The 25417-nt window shown below is 42.0% G+C and overlaps 1 protein-coding gene across 1 annotated transcript in view; it reads right to left on the bottom strand.

The window, feature by feature from the left end:
* IQCK (IQ motif containing K) overlaps nucleotides 1-25417 on the bottom strand; it is a 109205-nt gene that overhangs the window by 28049 nt on the left and 55739 nt on the right. Inside the window, exon 7 of the mRNA XM_023728511.1 lies at nucleotides 10788-10872. Coding sequence (XP_023584279.1) covers nucleotides 10788-10872 — 85 coding nt within the window. The remainder of the gene's footprint in view (nucleotides 1-10787; nucleotides 10873-25417) is intronic.

Below are 25417 nucleotides of genomic sequence, written 5' to 3'. Positions count from 1 at the left end.
AAAAAAAAAAAAATACCCATCCTGGTCTCACCATGGCCAGCTGAAGAAGAATCTCAGGAGTGACATTCTGGGTATCAGAATTTAAAAATAATATCTTTCCACAGGTAACCCTGATACATAGTGAGGTTTGGAACCACTGCAACACATAGGCACAAATAAGTATGTCCCAATGAAACTCCAATGTGATTTCTCATCACCAGGGTTGGTGCCTGTTATGGATTGAACTGTGTCCCCCAAAAATATGTGTCAACTTGGCTAGGCCATGATTCTCAGTATTGTGTGATTGTCTGCCATTTTGTCATCTGATGTGATTTTCCTAAGTGTTGTAAATTCTACCTCTATGATGTTAATAAGGCAGGATTAGAGGCAGTTATGTTAATGAGGCAGGACTCAATCTACAAGATTAGGTTGTGTTTTAAGCCAATCTCTTTTGAGATATGAAAGAAAGAAGGAAGCAGAGAGATGTGGGGGACATCATACCACCAAGGAAGTGCAAGAAGCAGAGTGTGTCTTTTGTACCCAGGGTCCCTGCTCAGAAAAGCTTCTAGACCAGGGGAAGATTAATGACAAGGACGTTCCTACAGAGTCAACAGAGAGAGAACGCCTTCCCCTGGAGCTAGCACCCTGAATTTGGACTTCCGGGCCCACTAGACTGTGAGAGAATAAACTTCGGTTTGTTAAAGCCATCCACTTGTGGTATTTCTGTTATAGCAGCACTAGATAAAACTCAGACAGCACCTCTTCCCTTGTTGGGGTTCTACAATGGAATACGGCTCAGTAATAACAAGGAACAAACTACTTATGTACACAACCACATGGAAGAACTCCAAATGGATTAGGCTGACTGACAAAAGCCAGACTCAAAGGCTACATACTGTGAGAACCCATTTATATGACATTCTGGAAAAGGCAAAACTAGAGGCGCAGAAAACAGATCAATGGTTTCCAGGGACTAGGGGTGGGAGCAGAGGTTGACTACAAAGGGCAACCTGAGGGAATTTTGGGAGGTGTAAATGTTTTCTATCTTGATTACGATGGTCGTTAGATGACCGTATGCATTGTCAAAAATCAGAGGACTGTACATTAAAAAGGACAAATTTTACTGTACTTAATGCATATCTTGATAAATCTGATTAAAACATATAGACACACCCACAATGAGATACCACTACACACCCACTAGAAAAGCTAAAATTGAAAACACTGACCATACCAAGTGCTGTTGAAGACATGGAGCAACTGGAACTTTCACACACTTCTGGTAGGAATACAAAATGATTTAAGAGAAAGAATCAGAATGAGAGAGGTTGCGAGAGAAAGACAGAGACAGAGAAAGATATGGTCCTGAGGAGAATCAGACCTGGCCTTGAAGTCCGCCTCCGTCCCTTACCACTACGTGACACTGAGCAAGTCACTTACGGTTTTTAGGCCTTGGCTTGTCCCTCTATACATGAGGTAACAGTAAGCACATACCTGCCTACTTCACAGAGTAGTCACGACGCATAAAGGAGATAATGCTTGTAAAATGCTAGGTGCAGTGCCCGGCACATAGCCAGGGCTCAGAAACAGTAATTTCTCTATTATTATCATTGTTCTTGTTATAGCTCCTCTAGGGATGGATAAGCTCTATTTCTGCAGCACCCAGGACTTGTGGGTAGAAGACTTAATTTCATGTTTGCTGAATGAAAGAATGACCAAATGAAGTCACATGTCAAAAATCACAAAAGCAGATACAGAAGGCCTCTATTTGAGTGGAATGGTGGAAGGGTTGGCAACAGCCATCCTTGGAAGCATCCCACTTAGAATGTAAAGATCTAATGTCTGAATCGTCAGCTTAAAAGCAAGGCCTCTGCATCTGTTGAAAAGTTTAGGGATTTTATTCCACTTGTTTAATTGGATTTGTATAGGTGGCCTTAACCTCCTAACAGTTTATAAACATTTCCCACATGTTACAAAATGTTCAAAACGGATTCCAAATTCCTGGCCTTGAGCAACATAGTTACAAGCTAAGTTTCACAAATACATATGAGATGGCCTAAAGAAAAGGCCCTTGTCAGGGTTGAATTTTCTAGTTTGGAAGTAATTTGGCAGTGAAAATAGACTGAAACTGTATTCCTGAGCCAGCAAATGACAAGGGGATTCCATGGAGAAGATAAATCCTTCCAGATGGAGTCCCTGCTAGACAGTCCTGGGCAGAGATGGCTCGTCAAGTCACAAAGTGGACGATCAGCCCCTCTGAGGTTACCGAGATGGATGCATACCACTGACAGAGGAACGTGATGGTAATCTGATCCAATGCCCCATTGTTCGCATTCCTTTTGCACAATACAATGTCTGACTTTTGCTGGCAAAGTCTACCCACCTGCCAGCAGATATCAGCGACAGGAAGAAACATTCCAAATGAAGAAAAGCCTTCCTGTCTAATACTTAAACACGAACTAAACATGCCCCAGTGAACCTTCTTGTCATCTGGGGCTTTCCTTTCAAGCCCACTTGGGGGAACCATAATTTCCAACAGCACACTTCATTTCTCGCCATGACAAGACTTGGTGAAGAGGTGGTTCACAAAAGCCGATAGTAAAACTAATATACTTTTCTTAAGTGTGATCTCTGGGAGGATTACCAAGCACAACTGTTGAGTTCAAGGACCCTGGTACGTAAGCAACTCCCCACAAAACTCCATGTTTAAGTGCCTACGTTAAGTCCCAGAGAAAGATTTATAAAACAGAACAATACAGTTTGCTCTTATTTGTTCTCAAATGCCCTCATTAGAGAGAATATTTAAGTGATTCAGTCATTCATTCAAATATTTATTGAAGGCCTACTAGGTGTCAATAGATGAATGAATATCTAATACAATGTCAGGTAGTTGATAAGTGACAGAAAGTAAACAAAGCAGAGTAAGAGGCTGGAGAGTGATGAGGGGATGCTATTTGTGAAAGGGTATCTAGAAATGACATCCAAGAAAAGCCCTGAATGAAGCAAGGGAAGACACCGTGATTGACAGTCACAGCTGAGAGAACAAACAGCAAGTGCAAAGGCCCTGAGACAGGAGCATGCTTGGTGTCCTTGAGGAAATGCAAAGAGGCTTCTAGGCTGGCTTTTTAAAAAGATGCCCTATTAAGGAAAATAGAGATTATAACAATAATGATAATAAAAAAACCTGCTGCCGTCAAGTCAATACCTACTCGTGGCAATCCATGTCTTACAGAGTAGAACTGAGCTCCATAGGGTTTTCTTGGCTGTAATCTTTATGGAAGCAGATCGCCAGGCCTTTCTTCCACAGCACCACTGGATGGGTTTCAACCACCAATCTTTCAGTTAGTAGCCAAGTGCAAACCGTTTGTGCCACCCAGAGACCTCCTGACGATAACAGCTAACATTTCCTGTGGATTTACTATGTGTCAGGCACTGTGCAAAGCCCCTTCTGTGGCCTAACCATCTGATTCAATCTTCATAGGCAGGAACTATTATTATTCCCGTTTTACAGACAGGAAACTGTGGCTCAGACGTTAAATAACCTACCCAAGGTTATAGTAACAGGACAGACCGGGATTCACACCAGGTCTGCCTGCTATTAGAGCCCAAGTTCTCAACAGGTTTGCTCTATGGCATGTTTTACATGGGAAGAGTAAAACCTGCCTTTCCATTCAGCCACAACTTTCAAGAACAATAAAGCTAAGGCTACTGTTGGAACTTCAAGTGACTTTTCAAAAAAACAATTTTGCCATACCTAATAGCCCAGCCAGGTGCCTGAAGAGGAGAAACTTTTCTCTTCCTAAATGCAGAGCCTCAAGATGGAACTTCTGCTGTCTGTGAAAAAACATGGGAGGAACTACAAAACCTTTTCCTTGTATTCTCTGAAGAGCTCTTCTGTAGTTGCTTGGTTTTTATCCAGAGCTGTTTTTACCATCCATTTCCTACTTAACTATATAAACCAAAAACCAAACCAGTTGCTGGGGAGTCAGTTGCAACTCCTGGAGACCCCATGTGTGTCAGAGTAGAACTGTGCCCCATAGAGTTTTCAATGGTTGTGATCTTTCAGAAGTAGATCACCAGGCCTTTCTTCCAAGGTGCCTCTGGGTAGACTCAAACCACCAACCTTTCGGTTAGTAGCCAAGCACATTAACCGTTTGTGCCTCTGAGGTCACCTCTAAACAGAAATGAGTGGTTTTTCAGGGGAAAAAATTAAGTTACATCGAATCAAAACACACTTAAACAGCCACCACTTTTTATTTAGTCCTCTGAATGCTCTGAAGAGAGACACGCCAATATTTCACCCCTGCCATTTGGACTGTCAACCCATCAAATGGATTTTCCCCCAATGAAGCCCAACACACATGTGGTGTGAAAGGGTGCTTTCTCTGTTGGTGAACTCAAATTGTTGTCCAGCTGACTTGTAGTCTGTTATGTCTCGCCAGTTAAGACTGTAATAGGAGATCTATAGGCAAAATAATCAAACTTCCTTGCAGTTTAAAATATTACACACACACACACACACACACACACACACACACACACACACACAGAGCTGAAACCAAAATAACTGTTAGGAAGACAATGCAACAGAAAACAAGAGGATTCTGAAGTTTCAGAATGAACCGAGTATGTTAAAAATTGGATTAAAATAGTGAGCAATTAGGGTCACATAACAATGTATGTATAAAATTTTGTATGGGAGACTAACTTGAAATGTAAACTTCATTTAAACTACAACAATAAAAAAAATTGGATTAAAATAAAAGAAAGAACATTTTCTGAATTTTATTATCGTTTCAAAAACTTTTTGCATGCTTAGACACCCACATGCACACAGTTCTAAAAAGGTTCAGGAAAAAATAGTTGAATGATATCACATGTTAACTAAAGAAGGAAAGAAAGGGTGGGAATTTATTATGGTTGCATTAGTATAGGTTTCTAAATCTTTTTTAAAACAGTTTTCATTCCTTTGTAAAAACAACATATATTCTTTGTAGATAACTGGAAAAATAGAGAAAAGTACAAAGCGGGAGTAAAAACATTACCCCTTATCCTACCTCCAGACAACCAAAATTATATTTTTATGTATTACTTTCTAGCCTATTTTCTACATATGAGTCTTTATTTTCATAATTGTAACCAGTCTGCATACAAAATGTTTTACTTTGTTTTCACTCTGTATATTATGGAAAACTTCCATCTTGTTATCATGCTCTATGTTTATTATTTTTAGTGTCTGCATAATATTCCATTGAGTAAGTGTACCAATATTTATTCTATAATTGCTATATTATTGAATATTAATTATTTCTATTTTTTACCTAATCTGAAAGGTGCTGCACAATTTCAGAAATAAAACTCTCAGGTTCTAGATTAAAACAGTAGTGCTTCAGGGCTGTATCACAGATAAAATCTCCACTGACTCATCCAGCCACCAGCTGTTAGGAGGGTTATACCATCTATAGGCTAGAAGCTCCCCAGGCAGTAGGATTTAAAAAAAAATGTAACAAGTGGTCACTGAACCACCATTTCCCAGGCTTCTGGAAACCTCAGGGGTCTGCTGTATATGATTGTGAATGGTGGCTCCCAGAGTTGTGCAGTGCACAACCCATACAACTGAACATAATGGCCCTACCTCCTCATTACCTCAAGCGCAGTGCCTACACAGCTCCACCCTCCCTAGACATGCTTCCTGCTCCCAGTCTCTTTCTTTTTCCTCTCTTCACTCTCCCATCAAAACCTACTCCTAAGGCTCACATACATTCATTGCTGGTGGGTGTGTAAATTGGTTTAGAGGCTAGACTCTAGCCTCTCTAAAAGGCTATTTAGCAATAATTATCAAAACTCTGAAAAAACATGCTTACCCTGAGCCGTCAATTCCACTTCTAGTAACTGTTATAATATTCTAGTAACATGTCTTATAATCAAACAGATGTGCAGACATAGGTGCAATGATATTTTCCATAATACAGTTTATGACAGGAGAGAAAACGTCCAACCAACTATGGTTAAATAAGTTGTGATTCAGTACATTCACCAAAAGGAATATCATATAGCCATTAAGATTTTTGAGGTCGGTCTTCGTGTACTGACAAAGAAAGATATTTCCAATATATTATTAAGGGAAGAGTGCAGGTTAAAAAAAAAAAAAATGTGTTTAGCATCATAATTTTGTACAAAGCTATTTAATCATAGTAATATGAATAGGAAAATGTTCTAGAAGTATAAACACTACCAAAAAATTTTAAAAACTTACATGCCTTATCTATTTTTTCCGTAATTGATATGTATTATTTCAACAATGAAAAACAATAAATAAATGTTAGAAAAACTTGCTCCTTGGGGCAGGCTTCTCTCCAGCCAGAGCCAAGCCTCCACCTGATGCAGGCCACAGCCCTTCCCAGGGACAAGCTGAGATCACTGCTTTGCACAAGTGGACCCAGGTGTTCGTTTTGTGCCAATATCCTCCTCCTTTATGTGCAGATAAGCAAGAGTACAGAAATTTTTATATTGAAAACTCAATAGGACTCTAGGTTTTAAGTGACAGAAATCCACTTAGATTCATCGGTATAGCTGAATCCAGGTGCTCAAGCAATATCCTCAGGGTCCAGCCTCTCTCCTCTCTCTGCTCTGCTTGCCTCTGCCTTCACTTCGCTTCTCGTGCAGGGGCAAGATGGCTGCCAGAACCCCAGACTGACTGCCTGGCCTCTCAGCAGCCCCAATGCAAAGAGAGCTTCTCTTTCCCAACAGCTCCAATGGGAATCCAGAACTGGGTCTCACTGGATCTGACTGGCCTAATTTAGGTTCCATGCCCATTCCTGAATTAATTCCGGTCAGTGGCATCACTAGCGTTGGTGTCACCCAGAGTGGTAACTCATGGTATCACCGCCCCCCCCCCATGGAACTCCTCCCATACCAGACCACACGGAATCCTTAGCAGTGTTTTCTGTACTAATGTTACTCATAAATCATAATTCCCGTATATCACTCCTTCTTTTCCTTTAGTTACTACTTCATTCTCAAAAGTTATTGATATAGGATCAAAAATACTAATTACCACAATATTGTAGCTAAAACACCAGAAAATCTGACAAAATCATCAACTATTAACACTGGCAGCAATGAAAACAACAGTGCATGCTTGTACTGCATGCAGATGAAACCACGTGATTCGAAGCATCATTGTAATTGGGTAATCATGACAGCTCTGACCAGAGTGCATTAGAAAGTTCAAAAAGTAAATCAGCATAGAGTTTTAACCTTTAGGTATAGTGATACATGTAAGCTGGGCTTATGAAAAATGTTTTTGTTGTTATAACTAACTACAGAGATATTTTTATTAAAAAAATAATACATTTCTGCGGAAACACTGCACAAAAACTTTACAGTCATTCTGAAGTCACCCCCTCTGACAGTGTCACCCAGTGAGGTCTACATCCCCCCACCCCTCTAGTGATGCCACTGATCCCGGTAGCCAGAGGGATGCAATATTCGAATGTCCAAGCTGGCACAGATTAACAGCCAGAGTGGGGCCTGCCCAACTCTAAAACTCCTAGTCTTTGCTTACACCAGGCTGTTTCTCCCTGGGGGCACCTCATTCGCCCCAAGTCAGTCAGCTATAGACAAAGGTATGAATGGGTAAGGAATAAATGCACACACTTTCACTGTTCTCTGCAGGTAGAGATCAGGATCCTACATCTTTGTTTGTTTGTTTCCTTTAACCTTGCAGGTCCGAACAGGAGCTGCGGAGGCAACCTTGCACTGTATCTTTGACCATCACATGACAGGTATGATTGATGGCCTTTGTGATTCTCGGCTGTCACAATGTCTGGAAGGGGAGTCAATATTGGGAGGAGAGGGGATCGCCAGACTCAATGATAGGTGTCGACGTGAAGTTAGACTAAAATAAAACCAACAGACAGAAGGCATCAAGCACCACAAGCTTTTGTAAGAAGAATAAAAATTCAGTGGCTTCCTCTGGTCTCTGCCTCCCAAACCATTAAAGACATTTCCATCCATTATGGCCCACGAGAACCTCATCTGAACTTCACAAAACAGCAGAATTTTCTCTATCAGTTGTTACCATTGCACCCAGCATTTCATAAACAGAGGCTCATACTTGACGCAGTAGACTGTGACTTTTTACAAATCACGCTTCACAAAGGAGAGTTTTCAGAGGACAACAGTTTTGTATGTTGGAACAATCTGGCTTTCTAGCCACTGCATTAGTGTTTTGATAGAATAAACAAGAGAATGTCTACTTCTACACAAGGGCTTAATGCCTAGTAGTAAATATCAACAACCTATTTTCGATGCTAATTATAAACTCACAGCACCAACCTAGGGTTCATGCCAATAGCTTTTCACATCATGTGGCATTTCTGTTCATTTGGTCACTTAAAAAAACATTTTTTTATAAGGTGTGCAGCTAGTTTTGTGCTAGGTGAGGGAGGCTGTTGGATTTCTGTATTTCAAAACTATATGATCAGCATAGTAGAAACTACGTGGGACGGGGTAAGAAGAGGGAGAGCTGGTGTGAGTGCATGCTGTGAGAGTACTTTAGGGGTACACTTTGCAAAACCCTGCAAATCCCTTTGGCTAGTCATAGGAGGATGTTTAATTCTTACTGCCCAAACCGGGCCAAAATCAAGAACTTCTAGCAGAAGATCATGTGGTCAAAAGGAGTAAGAAGATGGCCTGCCTCGTATTATTATTTTTCTAAAATGTTTATTTATTTGCTTCTTTATTTTATTCAGGTATAATTCACATACCATCCAAAGATGGAAATCAAGAAGTCTGTGAAAGTCCAAAGTCATCAACCTTGGTTGCACATCACTGGATTTAAGCTAACCTGCTGATGTTCAATTATGAAGGAAAAAGACCACATTTACAAAATATGTATGAAGTGCTGAAAACCTATGGCATCAAAGAGTGTATCTAAATTGTGGAGTGTAATAGAAGGTTTTGTAACCGGATTTTAAGTCTCTGGGAACAACTGACTGCTCCTTACAAATGTGCACTTTCATACTTGACCTCCAGGACTGAGCCAGGTACAAAAGGAGTGGAGTGACTGGGCACTCTTGCCTCAAACAGTAAGATCCTGTGATCAGGGACAGCCCTATGTTCCACTTAATGGGCACATAACAAATATTGATAGACTGATGGATTGTAGCTCATTAGTATTAATCTCATTTCTTGATGGATAACTATCTTCTTGCCAATGCTGTCACTTCAGCCTATTTCTCCTGCGCCAGCTCCGAGAAGTGCATCAGTATGGAGATCTTTGGCCTCCATGTAAATCCACTGGGGCCTTTTCCTGTGCGATGTTTGCCACCACTGACCTCAAATCTAAGCTCATGTCACTGATGTCTGATGCTCACACCTGGATGGGGCTGTGTTGCTGCTCAGAACGGGAGCTTCCTGTTTACCTGGAAGCCTGGTAACACTGATACTCTCATTGTCAAATTGGAGAGGTTATGTACCCATTTTAGCATGAGATCCATATGCCACTCTCCTCCGTGGTAAGAATGGAAATGGGCACACTCTTCCTGAGGGGCCACATGGCAACATGGATCAGGACTTGGGAGCTTTAAAAAGGGAACTCACCGAAATGAAGTCCTGATACATGCTACAACATGGAAGAATCTTGAAAACATTATGCTGAATGAAATACATCAGACGCAAAAGGACAAATATCATATGATCCCACTTAGAAGAAATATCTAGAATAGGCAAATGTACTGAGACCAAAGTAGATGAGTAGTTACTAGAGGTTGGAGGGAGAGAGGAATGAGAAGTTATTGCTGAATGGGATATTGAGTTTCTGTTTGGGGCAATGGAAAAACTTTTGGAAATAAGAAATTGGTGATGGTTGCACAACCGGGTGAAGGTAATTAATGTCACTGAACTGTACACTTAAAATGGTTAAAATAGAAAATTTTTGTTAGATATATTTTACCACAATAAATCTTTTTTTTTTTTAAAAAAAAAAAAGAGGAACTCACACTTTGACCCAGAAATTCCACTTCTAGGAATTCCTCCTACATAAACAACCAGACAAATGTACAAAGATGGCTGCACAATCATGTGTTTTGCAGCATTTGTTACAATAGTCAAAAACTGGAAATAATCTCCAAGTCCCAAATAGGAAAATGTTTGCAAAAGATAAGCTATAAAAGTGGTTATTTTCTACATGTTAAATATTTATATGTTACCTATGTATAAAGATTGTCAAGGTTTGGTAAGTTTTACACCAAAATGTTAATGATAATTATCTTTGGGCAATAGAGTTATCAGTGTCTCAAAAATTTTATTTGCTTTATTTGAATTTTCTGATTTTTTTCTAAAATGAATAGGTATTGTTGTTGTTAGGTGCCACTGGGTCGATTTTGACTCATGTGACAGAGTAGAATTGCCCTATAGTACTTCCTAGGCTGTAATCTTTACCAAAGCAGATTGCCAGGTTTTTTCTCCCATGGAGCCGCTGGGTGAGTTCGAACTGCCAACCTTTCATTCAGCAGCCGAACGCTTAACTGTTGCACTACCAGGGCTCCTTGAATATGTATTATTCTCTGTATATATGTTTTGGCAATACAGACCAGTCAACCCAACCTTAAAAGGCTGAAAGTTACTTTTAATTACCGTTGCAAAATAAATGTTGGTAAAAATTCTAAATCACTGTTTAAGACTTGTTTGTCAGAGACTCCTAGTTCTGGATGTTAGTCATAATATCCTCTGTTTCAAATTCATCTAAGGGTTTTCCTGTGGGCCTGCCCAATGCCGTAATTGCAATGGCACCTGACTCTTACCAGATAGCCTCTCCAGAAGGACTGAATGAAGAGCGCTGCTTCCTCTTCCGTCAGCAGGAGGGACAGTGGGATTGGCGGCCGGGGACTGAAAAGCAATAAAACGGTCAAATGCTCGTGAGAATCCCTCCCTCAGTCTCGGCAATGCCTTTGACAGCGTCACATTCTCTCTGATTAAGTGCCTCTTCCATCCCCATTCTTAGACAGCAACTATGTCATTTTTGATAGAAAAGCTTATGTGTTTGAGTTAACATTTTTTATTTTAAAATCCAGGATGGATTTTTTTTTTTTTTTTAAGCCAGCATAATCTTAAATCACAGGTTAGCCTGCTCTTCTTTGGGCAGGCTCAGGTTGTTAAATTGTATGTTAGTCTTCAAGTTGCAACATACACGTTATTGAGAAATAAGACTATAATTTAAGAGATGGAGGAAAAGCAACCTTTAAGTATTACATTATAATTGAGGTACAATAAACGGCTCTTCTTCTGATTTTCTACTGAAGGGAAATTAAGTAGTCCATCTCTTTCCTGAAAGCAAGAACTTGGAATTTACCTCTGATAATGTGGTTTAAATTCACTCACATTTCAGTTCCACTACTACGTGTTAATAAGCAATAAACTATCTCAAACACTAGGTTCAGTTTACAGTGTCTGACCCCGTACGATTTTTCAGTCTATGATGGGATTTTGGTCATAGATACCACAGGTAAAAATCATGGTTAAATTTTTTTTTTCCTACAAGTTTTATAGAGTCACTAACTGCTGACAAGGTCTTGCAATTCTGACTTAATTCTGTGCCTTTATATTTCCCCCAATAACAGCTACCCATGCAAAGCAAGGGCTAAGACTTTTCAGATACACTACAAACGTACAGACCTCTGGAAAGATGTGAATCCCAAGGCGGCTGCCTCCAGGACAGGTTCCCCAGAAATGACTTTGCAAGTGAGAGCTTCCCCAGGGCTCAGGCCCCACAGCCCTCCCTAATGACAGTCATCATTGAGCTTACAGTCATTCTCATTGCATAGAGAGGAGTCCCTGGTGGCACAAACGGTTAAGTGCTCAACAACTAACTACCTGAAAGGTTGCTGATTCGAACCCACCCAGAGGTCCCTCGGAAGACAGGCCTGGCGATCTGCTTCCAAAAGGTCCATTCACTCCGAAAACCCTGTGGAGCACTGTTCTACTCTGTACGTATGCAGTCACCATGAGTTGGAATCGACTTGATGGCAACCAGCAACAAGAGAGAGTGACTAACTTGCCAAGGCCACCCAGCTTGTAGGTGGCCTAGCCAGGATCTGAGCCTGGACCCGTCCAAGCCCAAAGCCCAGGCTCCAGTCTCGGTGCCATGCTGACATACCACACCTCAACTGTGCAAACGCTTGCAGATGCCCAGCCTGGTTGGCGCTAGCTGCAAAGCTAAGTAGCAACAATGCATGATTCTCCAGGACCTGGCGTTTTGTTTCCCTCTAAACTTGGACTAAAGAAACATAACAAAAAAAAACTTTGATACAATATATTTGTCTGAATGAATGAATGCTCGTTTGAATCATTCCAGAATCAAGGAAATCAAAGCCAGGAACAGCCCCGGAGGTTATCGAGACCATTCTGAGCTAGCGCAGTGTCCCTGCCAGTCTCTGGCTCCCTGATGGGGCGGGCCCTTTCCGAAAGACCTAGGAAAGGAGAGGCTTCCACTTCTTTGGAGAGAGAATTACACACTCTGAAGGACAGCAGTGTTAGAAACCTTGCCCTAATGTTCAAGTTCCATTTTTATTTGCATAATGTGGTGGCTTTTTTTGATTTGGTTTTTCAGTCCTGTTTGTTTCCACCTCTTCTTGCCGGATATGTGCTCTCTTGGCTATAAGGGAGCATTCCAGTCTGCTGGAGACTGGCCACTGGAGGCAGGTGGGCTCCCCGTGTCCACGCTCAGTGGCTCTGCTCCTCTACCGTCCTTAGTCTCTAAATCTCAACTGTGTGACACCAACAAATCATACCCATTAAATGATTTCCCTTCACTAGTTGAAAATCAGCAATTTCTAGAGAGGCCTTGGTGTTTCTAAGCAGACCTTGGTGTTGTGGAAGTGAGTTTTTCAGCATAATGCTATATAACGCATTAACCCCAGCTGGTATTTACTGAGAGATCTTCAGATGCCCTTCCCACCAGGCCTGCTCCTTGGACTCCAGCCATGCTGGTCCTCTCATTTCCTCAAATGTGCACGCTCCCTCCCACATCAGGGCCTTTGCAGAGGCACTTTCCTCTGCTCCAGCAACTGCTACTCCCAACCAGGGCCGCCATGTAGAGTTGTACAGGTTGGTCTCTGCTCAAGGGCACCCAGCAGATGGACCAGAGGCTACTGAAACTCAGCCCATTCTCAGGTTGCTCAGCCACGCTTCTGCCCAGAGCTTTAAACCGGTTCATTCTGGTACGAGCTCCTGCTTAAAATTTGCATTTCTAACAAGTTTCCGGGAGATGCTAATGTTACTGGTTAGAGACCAATTCTGAGAGCCACTAGTAGAGCACTGGCTCTCAAAATTTATTATATATAGGAATCACCTGGGGATCTTGTTAAACTGTAGATTGTGATTCAGTATATCTGGGGTAGAAATGCAAATTCTCAGCAGGGCTTTGAATGAACTGGTTCGAAGCCCTGTGTTCTGCCCTAGGGAAGGGGCAACTTTTCCTAATCTGCTCAAAGGCACCACAAGGGCTGGTGGGAGCCTGACACCTTTCACCTGGTCCATTCACTCTTACTCCTTCCAATCTCCATGCACATGTTATTTACTGAAAGATGTCCTTTGATGAGATCAGGGCCCAATGGTGCTCTGTCAGTGTCCTTCCTAGTCCCTGACCTAATCTGGAGATGTAAGATGGAAGTAGATAATCTGTGTGGTTAGCTAATTAATGCCTGAAACCTGGACTGGACTGAAAGCTCCATGAGGGCAGGGACTGGGCTTGTGCTTGCTCTTCTTGGTACTCCCAACTCTTAGTACAATGTCTGGCACATAGTAGGCACTCACTAAATCATCTGTGGAAGCAGCCGTTGCCTCTGTACCTGGCAATGTGCTTAGCCCTTTCCACACATCATTTCATTTAATCCTTACAACGATAATAATGAGCTACTGCTATCCTTCTTTTTGAGTGGAGTAAACTGAGGCTTAGAGGGTAAAGTAACTTGTTTAAGGTCACCGATCACTTCCTCCTGAGAATGCACGCTGCCTGGGAAACACAGGGAGTGATCCAGAGAGGAGAAGGGGGGTCAGCTCACACGGTCACCAACATGGAAGTCAGGATTCTAGCAGCTATGAGTGTTAAGTAGAAGAAAACAGTCTTTTGCTTCGAAGAAGAAAAAAAAATCAGGGAAAAAAAACATAATCATAGAAAATGTCCTCTTCATTAAACCTTACAGTAATAACTTGGCAGATCCTCATTTGTTTGAGCCTCCACAGGGAAATCATATCAGGACAACTCAACAAGTGGAATTTGTCACTTGTATGTGAGATTTGATGGTGCTTTTCTCTGTAGCTGCCCAATTTTCCTGCTTTGAATATGTTTTTCTCTATTGATGTCATGAAATCCTCAAAGTAACAGGATTCCTGTTTCGGGAACAGCAATAGGGAAGGAGAACTGCAAATCTTAGAATACAACAGGCTGGGCTGGTCCAACAAAGGGCTTTCACCAGTACTGAAACCCCAAACCACTTTGCATCACAATGACATCTCCAAAAAGCAAAATGAGATTTCTAATAGACCTTTAAGCAGTAATACAAGGCCACCTTCAGTGACATCGCTGCTTTCATGGCTAAATAATGCGGTGCTGTCTAGTACTCAAAGCAAGCATAAATATGAGAAAGCCAGTGTAAATCAGGCCAAATGAAAAGGACTGCTGAATCTTCGGAGAGTAGTCCCTGGAAATTATCAATCATTTCAGCAGGCTGGCTAGCAGGGACAGGAGCCGTGCCAGGCCCGCTTCTCTTCCTTGGAATCAGTGCAACTGGCTTCAGGTCAAATAAAAATAGACAGAGATCAGAGGCAATCGCTCATCCTGCAGGGGGGTAGATGCACACATCAATCACAGTAGAAGGCAGCTGAGCTTCCTCAAGTACTCACACTGGACATCCCCACAGCAGACATTTTTGCATGTTCAAACAGGCACAGCAGTACTGCTAAGTATGTTTCCAAAAAAACCGTTTTATTGGTAATGCTCATTTGTCATGTCCTTTTTTTTCCTCAAATGTGAATTAAATATATTTTAACCATAAGAATCCATGCTGTACTTGGGAGAAGGAACAGGAACTTATTTTTCTGATTGTGTGTGTGCGTACCTGTACACTTCTTCCTCCTTTTATTGGATGTGAAGTAAAAAATCTGCAGAACATAAAGAAGATATGCTATAGAATGGGGCCCTTGTGGCTTGTGGTTAACGGCTCGGCTGCTAACCAAAAGGTCGGCAGTTCAAATCCAGTAGCTGCTTCCTGGAAACCCTATGGGGCAGTTCTACTCTGTCCTATAGGGTTGCTATGAGTTGGAACTGACTTGACAGCAATGAGTTATGCTATAGAATACTCACAGAATACATACTAAGAAGATCTGAACAGTTAGTCTTTATCAATTTCTCTATACAGCTCTAAGAGGTACCATCTAAAATTGCATGTAAGCAGAATAAAGCAGGAAGGAGAAAAGTTTGCTTTACATTGAAATTTAATCTCAAATTCTATCCACTTTTCATTAGGTAAGACATTAAGTTGTTTCTGTAGACCATGAAAGCACAATCCAGATGTAAAGCCATAACATAGACAACTGTTGTTGCTGAGCACCATAAAGTTGATACCAGCTCATAGCAACCCTGTATAACAGAGTAGTGCTCCCCCTTAGAGTCTCCTAGGCTGTAATCCTTACAGGAGCAGATCACTAGGTCTTTCTCCCAAAGAGCCGCTGGTGGGTTTGAACCGGTGATCCTTTAGTTAGCAGCCAAGAGCTTAACCATTGTGCCACAGTACAAACACTAATCAACTATCATTCATAAAGATGCAGTGGCACAGTATTTGATAATGTCCACCCAATGTATTCAGCAAAAGAGATGTTAACCAGATCTTGTCCTCAGCACTAACTGGTTTCCCAAACACTCTATGTTGGAGGCATCACACTCTTGAGTTATGAACTGAAAATATTTGGAAGAGGTACAACAGATGTATTTGCAGACATATTTGACTAGCCATTAGGATGTAACCTCATGGGACTCTTTCAATTCCAGCCTTCTGTTATGTGGGGAATAGCTCCAAAAACCAGTGGGGAAGAGGTCAGCTGTGTATCTGTCTGGCAGCCTTGAAGCACATTTAGAAATCACAGTTACTAGGATGTGATCTTGCGTTTGCCCCCTCACTAATCTCCACCCTAGGAGACCAACAAGCACTTATTTACCCCAGCATCAGGCTGAATCATTCCCCTAGTTAAACACAGAGTTGAGTACCATTTTACCAACCCTATCACTGGAAGCAGCATCTGTGCCCAGATAACAGTGCGCTACAAGGCCATGTGCTCCCCACCGTGGGTTTCAGGTACGACGACCTGAAAAAAGAGGGCTGCGATACTTGGTATTTTTTGATAAAATATGCCCAGATCGATATGCTATTTAACCTCTTTGTAACTGGTTACCTCATGTTTTCTCTAACGTGACTTACGGAAAACATGAATGGGGCATTATTTTTCTGTTTCAAGATATTTCAACAAAGGAAGTATGGCAAGGTTCCTTTCAGAAATATGGTGAGGGTTTCTTTGAGGTATGTAAGCCAATAATTCATTAACATACAATAATCTCTAGAGCATGGATGTTTGGAAACAACAAAAGATATAATGGACATCGACGTTATTGGCTGACCATGATCCATTACCCCTTTTTCTGGTAAGCTCCCCAAATTTTTCACCATTCTGCACACAATCCACGAATGACCTCGAAAGACCTGTGAATACTGATCTGGGGAACACAAATAAATTTTAGCAAGGAACAAATACAGAATCTGTGAAAAACAGATTGACCATACACAGGATTACAAAGCAAATAATTATATTGAAATGTAGTTATCAAAATATTAAAAAACAATTGGTGATATAGTAATATATGTGCTTTCTAAATTATGCAGTAAATAATAAGAGCTAATGGCAGGTCGATTAACTACTGTAATTTGAAAGGGGTGATAAATGCAAATGATATTTCAAAATATCTGCAGCAAATGTAATGTGATAGGAAAATATCTGTGATTTCTATCAGTGACACCGTCACAGATACTGCAGATACTACCAAGGTTTGTCGCCCAGGTTCATAATTAAAGGAGAGACTAAATTTCAGTCAGAGACAGGCGAAAATAAAGAAGTGGTCCTCCCTTTTCTAAGTTTGAGGACTCCTGAATCATAGGCAGTTGTGGCTGGAGCTGGGGGCAAGGAGGGAAGATGGGCTTTCCATTCAGTATGAGACTGAAGACTAAGAATTTAAAAATGAACAGGATGAATCCTAATTGTGAAATGAGATAATCAAAAACACAGAGCAACCTGGAAGTTACAGAATTTGGCCGGTGGGAAGAGGGATTCAACGTAGTACAGTGGGCAGTTACTGGGGGGAAAAAGAAAAAAACTCTTTATGTTTTTATTCCCAGTTAGTTGTGATACTTCAGTAAACCCATTATGGTTTCAAGATAAAACTCTTACTTCCCCCAACCTGACTCCATTTCAGTCAATGGCTCCCCATTCAGCTGGTTGCTCAGGCCCGAAACCCTGGAGTCATGCTTGACTTCTCTCACTCTCTCACCCACATCCAATCCATCAACAACTCTTCTTGGTTCCAACTTTAAAATACATCCCAATGCAACCTCTTCTTACCTCCTCTCCTCCAAGCTGCATTATCTCCCGCCTGCAGGTGCCTTCTCACTTGCCTCCCTGCTTGCCCGATGGCAGGGAGCTGGCTTCGGTCAAGTTCCACCCCCAACCACCAGAGTGATCTTTTCAAAAGATAAATCAGATTACAACACTCTCCCACTCAAAACCCTCCTAATAATTTCCTATCATACCTGGAAGATGAAAAAAAAAAAAAATCCAAACTCTACCATAGCACCTAAGGCCCTGACCAAGCTGGTCCCAGGCTACCCAGCCCTCTCTGACTTCATTTCCTACCACTCTCTCGGTCTCCCTCTTCCCCTTTGCCTCACTGGCCAAGCTTGTTCCCCTTTAAGGGCCTCTGCATGGGTTGTTCCCTTGGTCTACAATAATCTTCCTTCAGATCTCCCTATGGGTAGCTCCCTCAGGTTGTCATTCAGTCCCTGACGCAAGCATCATCTCCTCAGAGAAATGGACCTTCCCCAGCTACTGACTATCCGCTTACGTTGCTGTATTTTATTTAAAGCACCTGGGACTTTGTCTTAGTCATCTAGTGCTGCTATAATAGAAACACTGTAACTGGATGGCTTTAACAAAGAGAAATTTATTTTTTCACAGTTTAGGAGGCTAGAAGTCTGAACTCAGGGCACCAGTTTTAGGGGAAAGCTCTCTCTCTTTGTTGGCTCTGGGGGCAGCTCCTTGTCTCTTCACAGTGTCTGCTCCTGGGCAAACTTCATGTGGCTGGGCATCTCTCTTCCCCCATCTCTGCTCGCTCACTTGCTTGTTTAACTTCTCTTATATCTCAAAAGAGATTGACTCAAGATACACCCTTGTCATGGATTGAATTGTGTCCCCCAAAAATATCTGTCAACTTGGCTGGGTCATGATTCCCAGTATTGTATGATTGTGTACCATTTTGTAATCTGATGTGATTTCCTTATATGTTGTAAACTCTGTCACTATGATATAATAAGATGGATTAGTGGCAGTAATACTGATGAGGTATACAAGATTGGATAGTGTCTTAAGCCAATCTCTTTTGAGATATACGAGAGAACCTCATACCACCAAGAAAGCAGTACTGGGAGCAGAGCGCGTCCGTTGGACCTAAGGTTCTTGCACAGAGAAGCTCCCAGACCAAGGAAAGACTGATGATACAGACCTTCCTCCAGAGCCAACAGTGGAAATGTTCCCCGGAGCTGTCACCCTGAGTTTGGACTTGTAGCCTGCTGGACTGAGAATAAATTTCTCTTTGTTAAAGCCATGCACTTGTGGTATATCTGTTACAGCAGCACTAGACGACTAAGACAACCCTACACTCATCCTGCCTCATTAACATAGCAAAAACAACCCATTCCCAAATGGGATTATAACCACAGGCATAGAGGTTAGGATTTACAACATGTATTTTGGGGGGACATAACTCAACCCATAACAGACTTCTTGACATTATACACTGTTTATTTGTTAGTCTACTTATTGTCTGTCTTCCTGTAACTATATAAGCTGCATGGGGATCAAGACTTTTTCTCTCTCTTGTTCTCCACTCTATTCACAGAAAAGTGAATAGAAAAGTGCCTGGCACATTGCAGACATTCAACAAATATTTTTGAGTGAATGAATATTATTCTACATAAGGAAATGGAAAACTTTCTTAATTTCAGAAGTTATCCGTGGCAGAGCTGAGGTTAAATGCAGATATTCTGTCCTTTGCTTGCTGATTCTTTCCACTACCCGGTATTTCATCGTGCTAACGGCTGTTCTCTTAAGATGAAGGGTAAAATAAAAGCCATCATTCTTTGAAGGAGTCCTGGTGGTGCAATGGTGAAGTACTTGGTGGCTAACCAAAAGGTCAGCAGTTTGAACCCATCTCGTGGCTCTGTGGGAGAAAAGACCTGGCAGTCTGCTCCCATAAAGAATAATGTAGGAAATCCTATGGAGCAGTTCCACATGGAGTTGCTATGAGTTGGAATTGACTCAACAGTATACAACAAAAACAACATCGCTCTTTGAGCATCTACTATTAGCCCCCTGCAACGAATATTTTTACTTCTGATCTGCCCATGATACCCTCCCCTCTTCTTGTGTATCATCCTCAGATTTTGCTTTGGCAGCCTCCCTCCCTGTGTTGGGGGACTGTGGGTCACAGCACCTTGCCCCTTCCTTGGCCAAGGAGTGCACCTGAGACCCAAGCTTAGCCAAGCAGATGCTTTCTTCCTGGAGCGAAAATCTTGAGTAGTCTGACACAGATCAAGAGGATTCATCTGGGCAACACCGTCTTGAAAAGCCAGGTCATTAGCTTGCGCTACTGGCTCCCCAGATCTGCTCAGGTTCCTGTATTTTCCAAGGCCAGGTCCTTACTTTTCCTTCATGTTTGTGAGTTATGGTAGTACTATTCAATATATGCACTTTTCTTAAATAGCTCTTAAATTTCTGTTGCTTGCCAACGAAGAACTCTAACTAATACCATCTATAACCCTCAAAACAATTCTACAAGGTAGGTGTTATTACCATATCCATGTTATAGAAGAGAGGAGTGAGGCTCAGAGATATGAAGGGACTAGTTTCAGGTTGCCTAGCTGTGGCAGGCTAGATAATGGCCCCCCAAGATGCTCATGTGCTAATCCCCAGACCATGTGACTATGTTCCTTTACATGGCAAAAGGGACTTGCAGTTGTGATTAAATTAAGGATCTTGCGATGAGGAGAGTATCCTAGGTTATCCATGTGGGCCCAATGATGTAATCACCAGTGTCCTTATAAAAGGGAAGCAGAAGGAGACACTACTACAGATACGACAACAGAAGTAAGAGAAGGGAGTGATGCAAAGAAGGGGCTGGGAGCCAAAGAATGCAGGTGGCCTCCAGAAGTTGGAAAAGGCAAGGAATTGGATTTTCCCCCAAGAGCCTCCAGAAGGAACCAGACCTGCTGACACCACAACTTTAGCCCAATGAAACTGATTTTGGACTCCTGACCCCTAAAATTATGAGACTAAATCTGTATTGTTTTAAGCCACCAAGCTTTTGTTAATTTGGAATAGGAATAGGAATAGGAAACTAATAAACCAGCTAATAAATGGCAGAGCTAAAATTGGAACCCATATGTGTCCACCATGGTGCCTCACCCAGGCTCTCTGGGCTTGTTCCCAAATAGTCATATCTAGAAACGGCAGGAAGAAGGGAAGGAAGCAGCACTGTGTGCGCTAGAGGAAAGGCCACCCACGTGTCAAACCCCCAGTGAGAGGGAGGCACTTGGAGGATTTATACATCTCAGAGTATCCTGCATTCAGGAAACAGCTCCCCTTCCTTCCTGTTTGAAGACAAATGCTAATACAAAGAGCAAAGATGACTTACTATTCTCACAAGACTCTCTGGACTCTGAACTACTGAGACAAAAACTACCCTTCCATCGGATAAAATAAACTAAAAGGATTTTTTTTTTTCTATCAACAGGGAATGACAGAAAATTCTCCGCTGTGCCACCGTTTAATTACCATCTTTAGTGCAAAATGCATGCAGCTTCCTGTGCCATTTTACAGGCATAAGCATTTTGGCCCCACTGTTAACCTCAGCACAAACAGACAGTCACACAGCTTGTGCTTGTCCTCAAATGGCATGGTGGTGACACGTTTATTTTCACCTCAGTTTTTGGTCGTAAGATACTTTTCACCAACATGGATTTTCTTTTTTTGCAAGGGTAGAACTTAGTTGAAAAGACATTTCACCCAAAGCAACCTTTTCTTTTCTCTTCTGAAACACAACCTTTGTTTCATTGAAGGTCTCAGCTTTAATGATGTCTTTCATGCACCTCCTCCCCTGGGACCTGCGACCAGAAAGGCAGCAGTGCACTTTTGTTCCTTGTGCTTATTTAGTCATTTATTTTTGCAAATGAATCTGACCAATTCTTAGGGCAATTCTTTTCGGTCAAAATGAAAATCTAAACTTCTCCAGTTCTGGGTACGGGAGCAAATAATTTCACTGCTTCTGATTGGTTGGTTTAGTCAGGACTATATGCTATGAAATGGTGCTGGATTTATAAATAGGAGTAAAGTCACTAGGAGACATGATGTAATCCACCACTATTGAAAGGTGGGGGAAAAACACCCTCATCAAGTTTTGATTCAAGCATGTGGTAGACTGTGCTCTTGTTTCCAGTTATTTGCTCCTTTCCCTATAAGAAAGATCTCTAGGTAGCAGAGTTTACACTCGGCTGGTAACTGAAAGGTTGGCAGGTTAAACCCAACCAGCACCACCACCAAAGAAAAGGCCTGGTGATCTGTAAAGATTACAGCCAAGAAATCCCTATGGAGCAGTTCTACTCTGTAACACATGGGGGTCGCCATGAGTTAGAATTGATGAGTTAGAACTGATGACACACAACAATAACAACCCTGTTAGAGGATTGTACATCACTACTCTTTGCCATGTGCCTTGCCGTTCTTCTCTGTGGGAGTCCCGTTTCCCTACACCACTGATACTAAACTTGGCCATACAACTTGCATCGGCCAATGAAATGTGAGCAGAAGGGAAGTTTGCCGTTGCACTGTGCAGCCACTGTTCTTCTCCCTCTGCTGGAGACTGAGATGGGGCTGCTCCTTCATCCTGGGCCCCAGAACGAAAAGAGCTGTGGAGCAGAACCAAAGCTGACATGCAGCCAACATGGAACAAGGATGAAGAATGAACCTATGTGATTATAAGGCACTGAGATGTGGGGGTGGTTTGTTACTGCAGCAGAACCTAGAGAAAGCTGCCTAATACAGAGGACTGGAGGGTAGCTGGGGCAATACCATGTAGGAGAAGTATCAGTCAGGACTCTTTCATTTGCAAATATCAGAAATTTTACTCAAACTGGCTTAAGCATGTTGTTGCTAAGTGCCATCGAGTTGATTCTGACTCATAGTGACCTCATGTGACAAAGTAGAAGTGCCCCATAGGGTTTTCTAGGCTGTAATCTTTATAGGAGCAGATCACCAGGCCTTTCTCCCATGGAGCTGCTGGGTGGGTTAGCAGCTGAGTGCTTAACCGTTACACCATCAGGGCTCCTTGGCTTAAGCGAGTCAAGGTATTTATTGGCTCACTTCACTAACAAGTGATAGAATTGGCTTGAGGCATGGCCAGGAAGAGAGGCTCCAAACAAGGTCAGGCCGACTCAACCTCTCTCCACCTTTCAGTTCTGCTGTTGTCTCTGGTACAATCTTTTCAAGTGGTTGCCCCCAGCAGCTCAAGGCTTATAACCACAAAGCTCCAAGTGTAGTGGAAAGGAGAGAATTTTTTTTAAATCCATGTTCCTGCCATCCGGAGTGAAACACCCTTTTGGAAGATGTTTTAACTCTAGAGTTATTTAATTCCATGATAGTCCTTGATTTCAAACATTCTCGTTTCACTGCTTAGTTTATTTAACAACTATGTATTTTTTACACATGATAAATCTGTTATTTTTATAAGCCTAAATGTTGTCCCTGGCTACATAAAAATGTAGCTATAAAAAAAAATCATGGAAAAGAAAAGAGTAACTGAGAAGGGGCGGACAGAGTGAAGAGTATGCTAAATTATGGTGGCACTTGTGGGAGAAGGGCCCATCATTTATGTGATAAGCAATCGGCAGCCACCCGTGACAAATTATCCCAACCTACCAGCTGTGAGCTGACAATATAATGACATCAAGCATTGGAGGCAGCTGGGCTTGGTAGAATCTGTCTTACCAAGAACATTAAAATAAGACCCAACTCACATTTTAGATGGCTTCCAAGGCTGGTAAACAGGATTATTTGAGGCAATAAATGCTAGTATACACATAATATATATGGAGTTAGATTTTACCCAGGAGTATATTCCAAAGTCACGGTATAAGATGAAAATCACATTTAATCTACATTTCCCCTTAATGTTCCTTAAATTACGCATATAAGACATAGTATCAATCAATAAGGAAGACCAAAGAAGAACTGATGCCTTTGAATTATGGTATTGGCAAAGAATACTGAATACACCTTGGACTGCCAAAAGAACGAACAAATCTGTCTCAGAAAAAGTACAACCAGAATGCTCCTTAGAAGCAAGGATGGCAAGACTTTGTCTCACATACTTTGGACATGTTATCAGGAGGGACCTGTCCCTGGAGAAGGACATCATGCTTGGTAAAGGAGAGGGAAAGCGAAAAAGAAGAAGTCCCTCAACGAGATGGACTGACACAGCAGCTGCAACAATGGGCTCAAGCTTAATAATGATTGTGAGGATGGCACAGGACTGGACAGTGTTTCTTTCTATTGTACACAGGGTTGCTATGAGTTGCAACTGACTCAATGTCATCTAACAACAAGAACAACATCCTTCCATCAGTCTCACATAGCCAGTTTTCCCCCAACCTTTGTACTTATCACTTCCAGTGCCATATGACATAACAGGGAGTAGAGAGCACAGTAGTTCACCATGCTCTTAGCAGCATGGACTCTGGAGCCAGGCTGCCTGGGTTCAAATCCTGCCTCTGCTATTATTAGCTTGTGACCTTGCACAAATAACTTAATTTCTCTGGGCCTCAGTTATTTCTCTGAAATATGGCTCTGGCCAGGACAGTAAGCACTCACTGAACACCATGTGCTCCCTAACATATGTTAGCCTCCCTTGCAGTTGGTTTGGGACCTTGCTCTGTGAGGAGAGGGGAGGAGTTAAGAACCTTCTGGGCTAAGAAGGTTAAGAACTGGGGTGCATCCTCCATTCTTTTCTTCCTTTGCTTCAGGGACCTCAAAGGTCACATGTTCCAGAAGGTATAGCTATAATTTGGAAGAGGGCTGTCCAACTTACATCAGTCTTTGTGTAAGCAATAAATACTATTATTGGGTTAAACCGCTGGTATTTTGTTATTGTTCATAACTGCAACCCCTATAAATGTGGTTATAATCCCATTTGGGAATGAGTTTTCTTTGTTATGCTAATGAGGCAGTATTAGTGTAGGGTGTATCTTAAATCAATCTCTTTTGAGATATAAAAGAGCAGATTGAACAAGCAGCAAAAAAGAGAGCAGATGGGGGAAGACAGATGCCACGCCACACGAGCTCTTCAAGGAACCAGGTAACAGAACCTGAAAAGAGACCAGGACCTTCCTCCAGAGCTGTCAGAGAGAGCCTCCCCCTAGAGCCGGCACTCTGAATTCAGACTTCTAGCCTCCTAAACTGTGAGAAAATGTGTTTGTTAAAGCCACCCACTTGTGGTGTTTCTGTTACAGCAGCAGCAGATAACTAAGACAGGGACTATGGTACTTTATGAGAAAAATGTAAGATATTGTATTTAGAAAAGCTAACAATGGAGTCCTGGGGTCCAGTCTAGACCTTTTACTCAATTGACTTGGCCAGGGTTGCAGAGGGTTTGCTGGAGACAATCACTAAGCAGGCGTTTATATGCACCACAATGCAGGCCATCAGCTGGGCCATCCCTATTTATCCCAAGCTGATTCCCTGTCGGTTTCACCACAGCAGCTGCTGCAGCTCCCCTCCCCTGCCCCTAAATTCCAGAACCTGCCTCGGCCTCCCTCTCATTAGATGCCATCACACCTACATAACTGAGCAGAATCATAGTACTTACCATTAACTTTCTCAACTTTTCTTCCCTCTGCCTCAAATTTTCTCTCACTCTTAGGTCTCCCTCAGAGAAATAAATATACATCTTCTTATATCTATATGTGTGTATACATGCATAGAGAAGTATCCGAAAAGAAGTTCACTAAAATGTCAACAATGGTTCTACGTGGGAGATAACCTCTTAGGTGATTTATGCCTTTTT

The sequence above is a fragment of the Trichechus manatus genome, unplaced genomic scaffold, assembly GCF_000243295.1.
Source record: "Trichechus manatus latirostris isolate Lorelei unplaced genomic scaffold, TriManLat1.0 scaffold00024, whole genome shotgun sequence".
Taxonomy (NCBI): domain Eukaryota; kingdom Metazoa; phylum Chordata; class Mammalia; order Sirenia; family Trichechidae; genus Trichechus; species Trichechus manatus.
The sequence above is the reverse complement of the archived record's forward strand: the minus strand, read 5'-3'. Positions and strand labels throughout refer to the sequence as shown.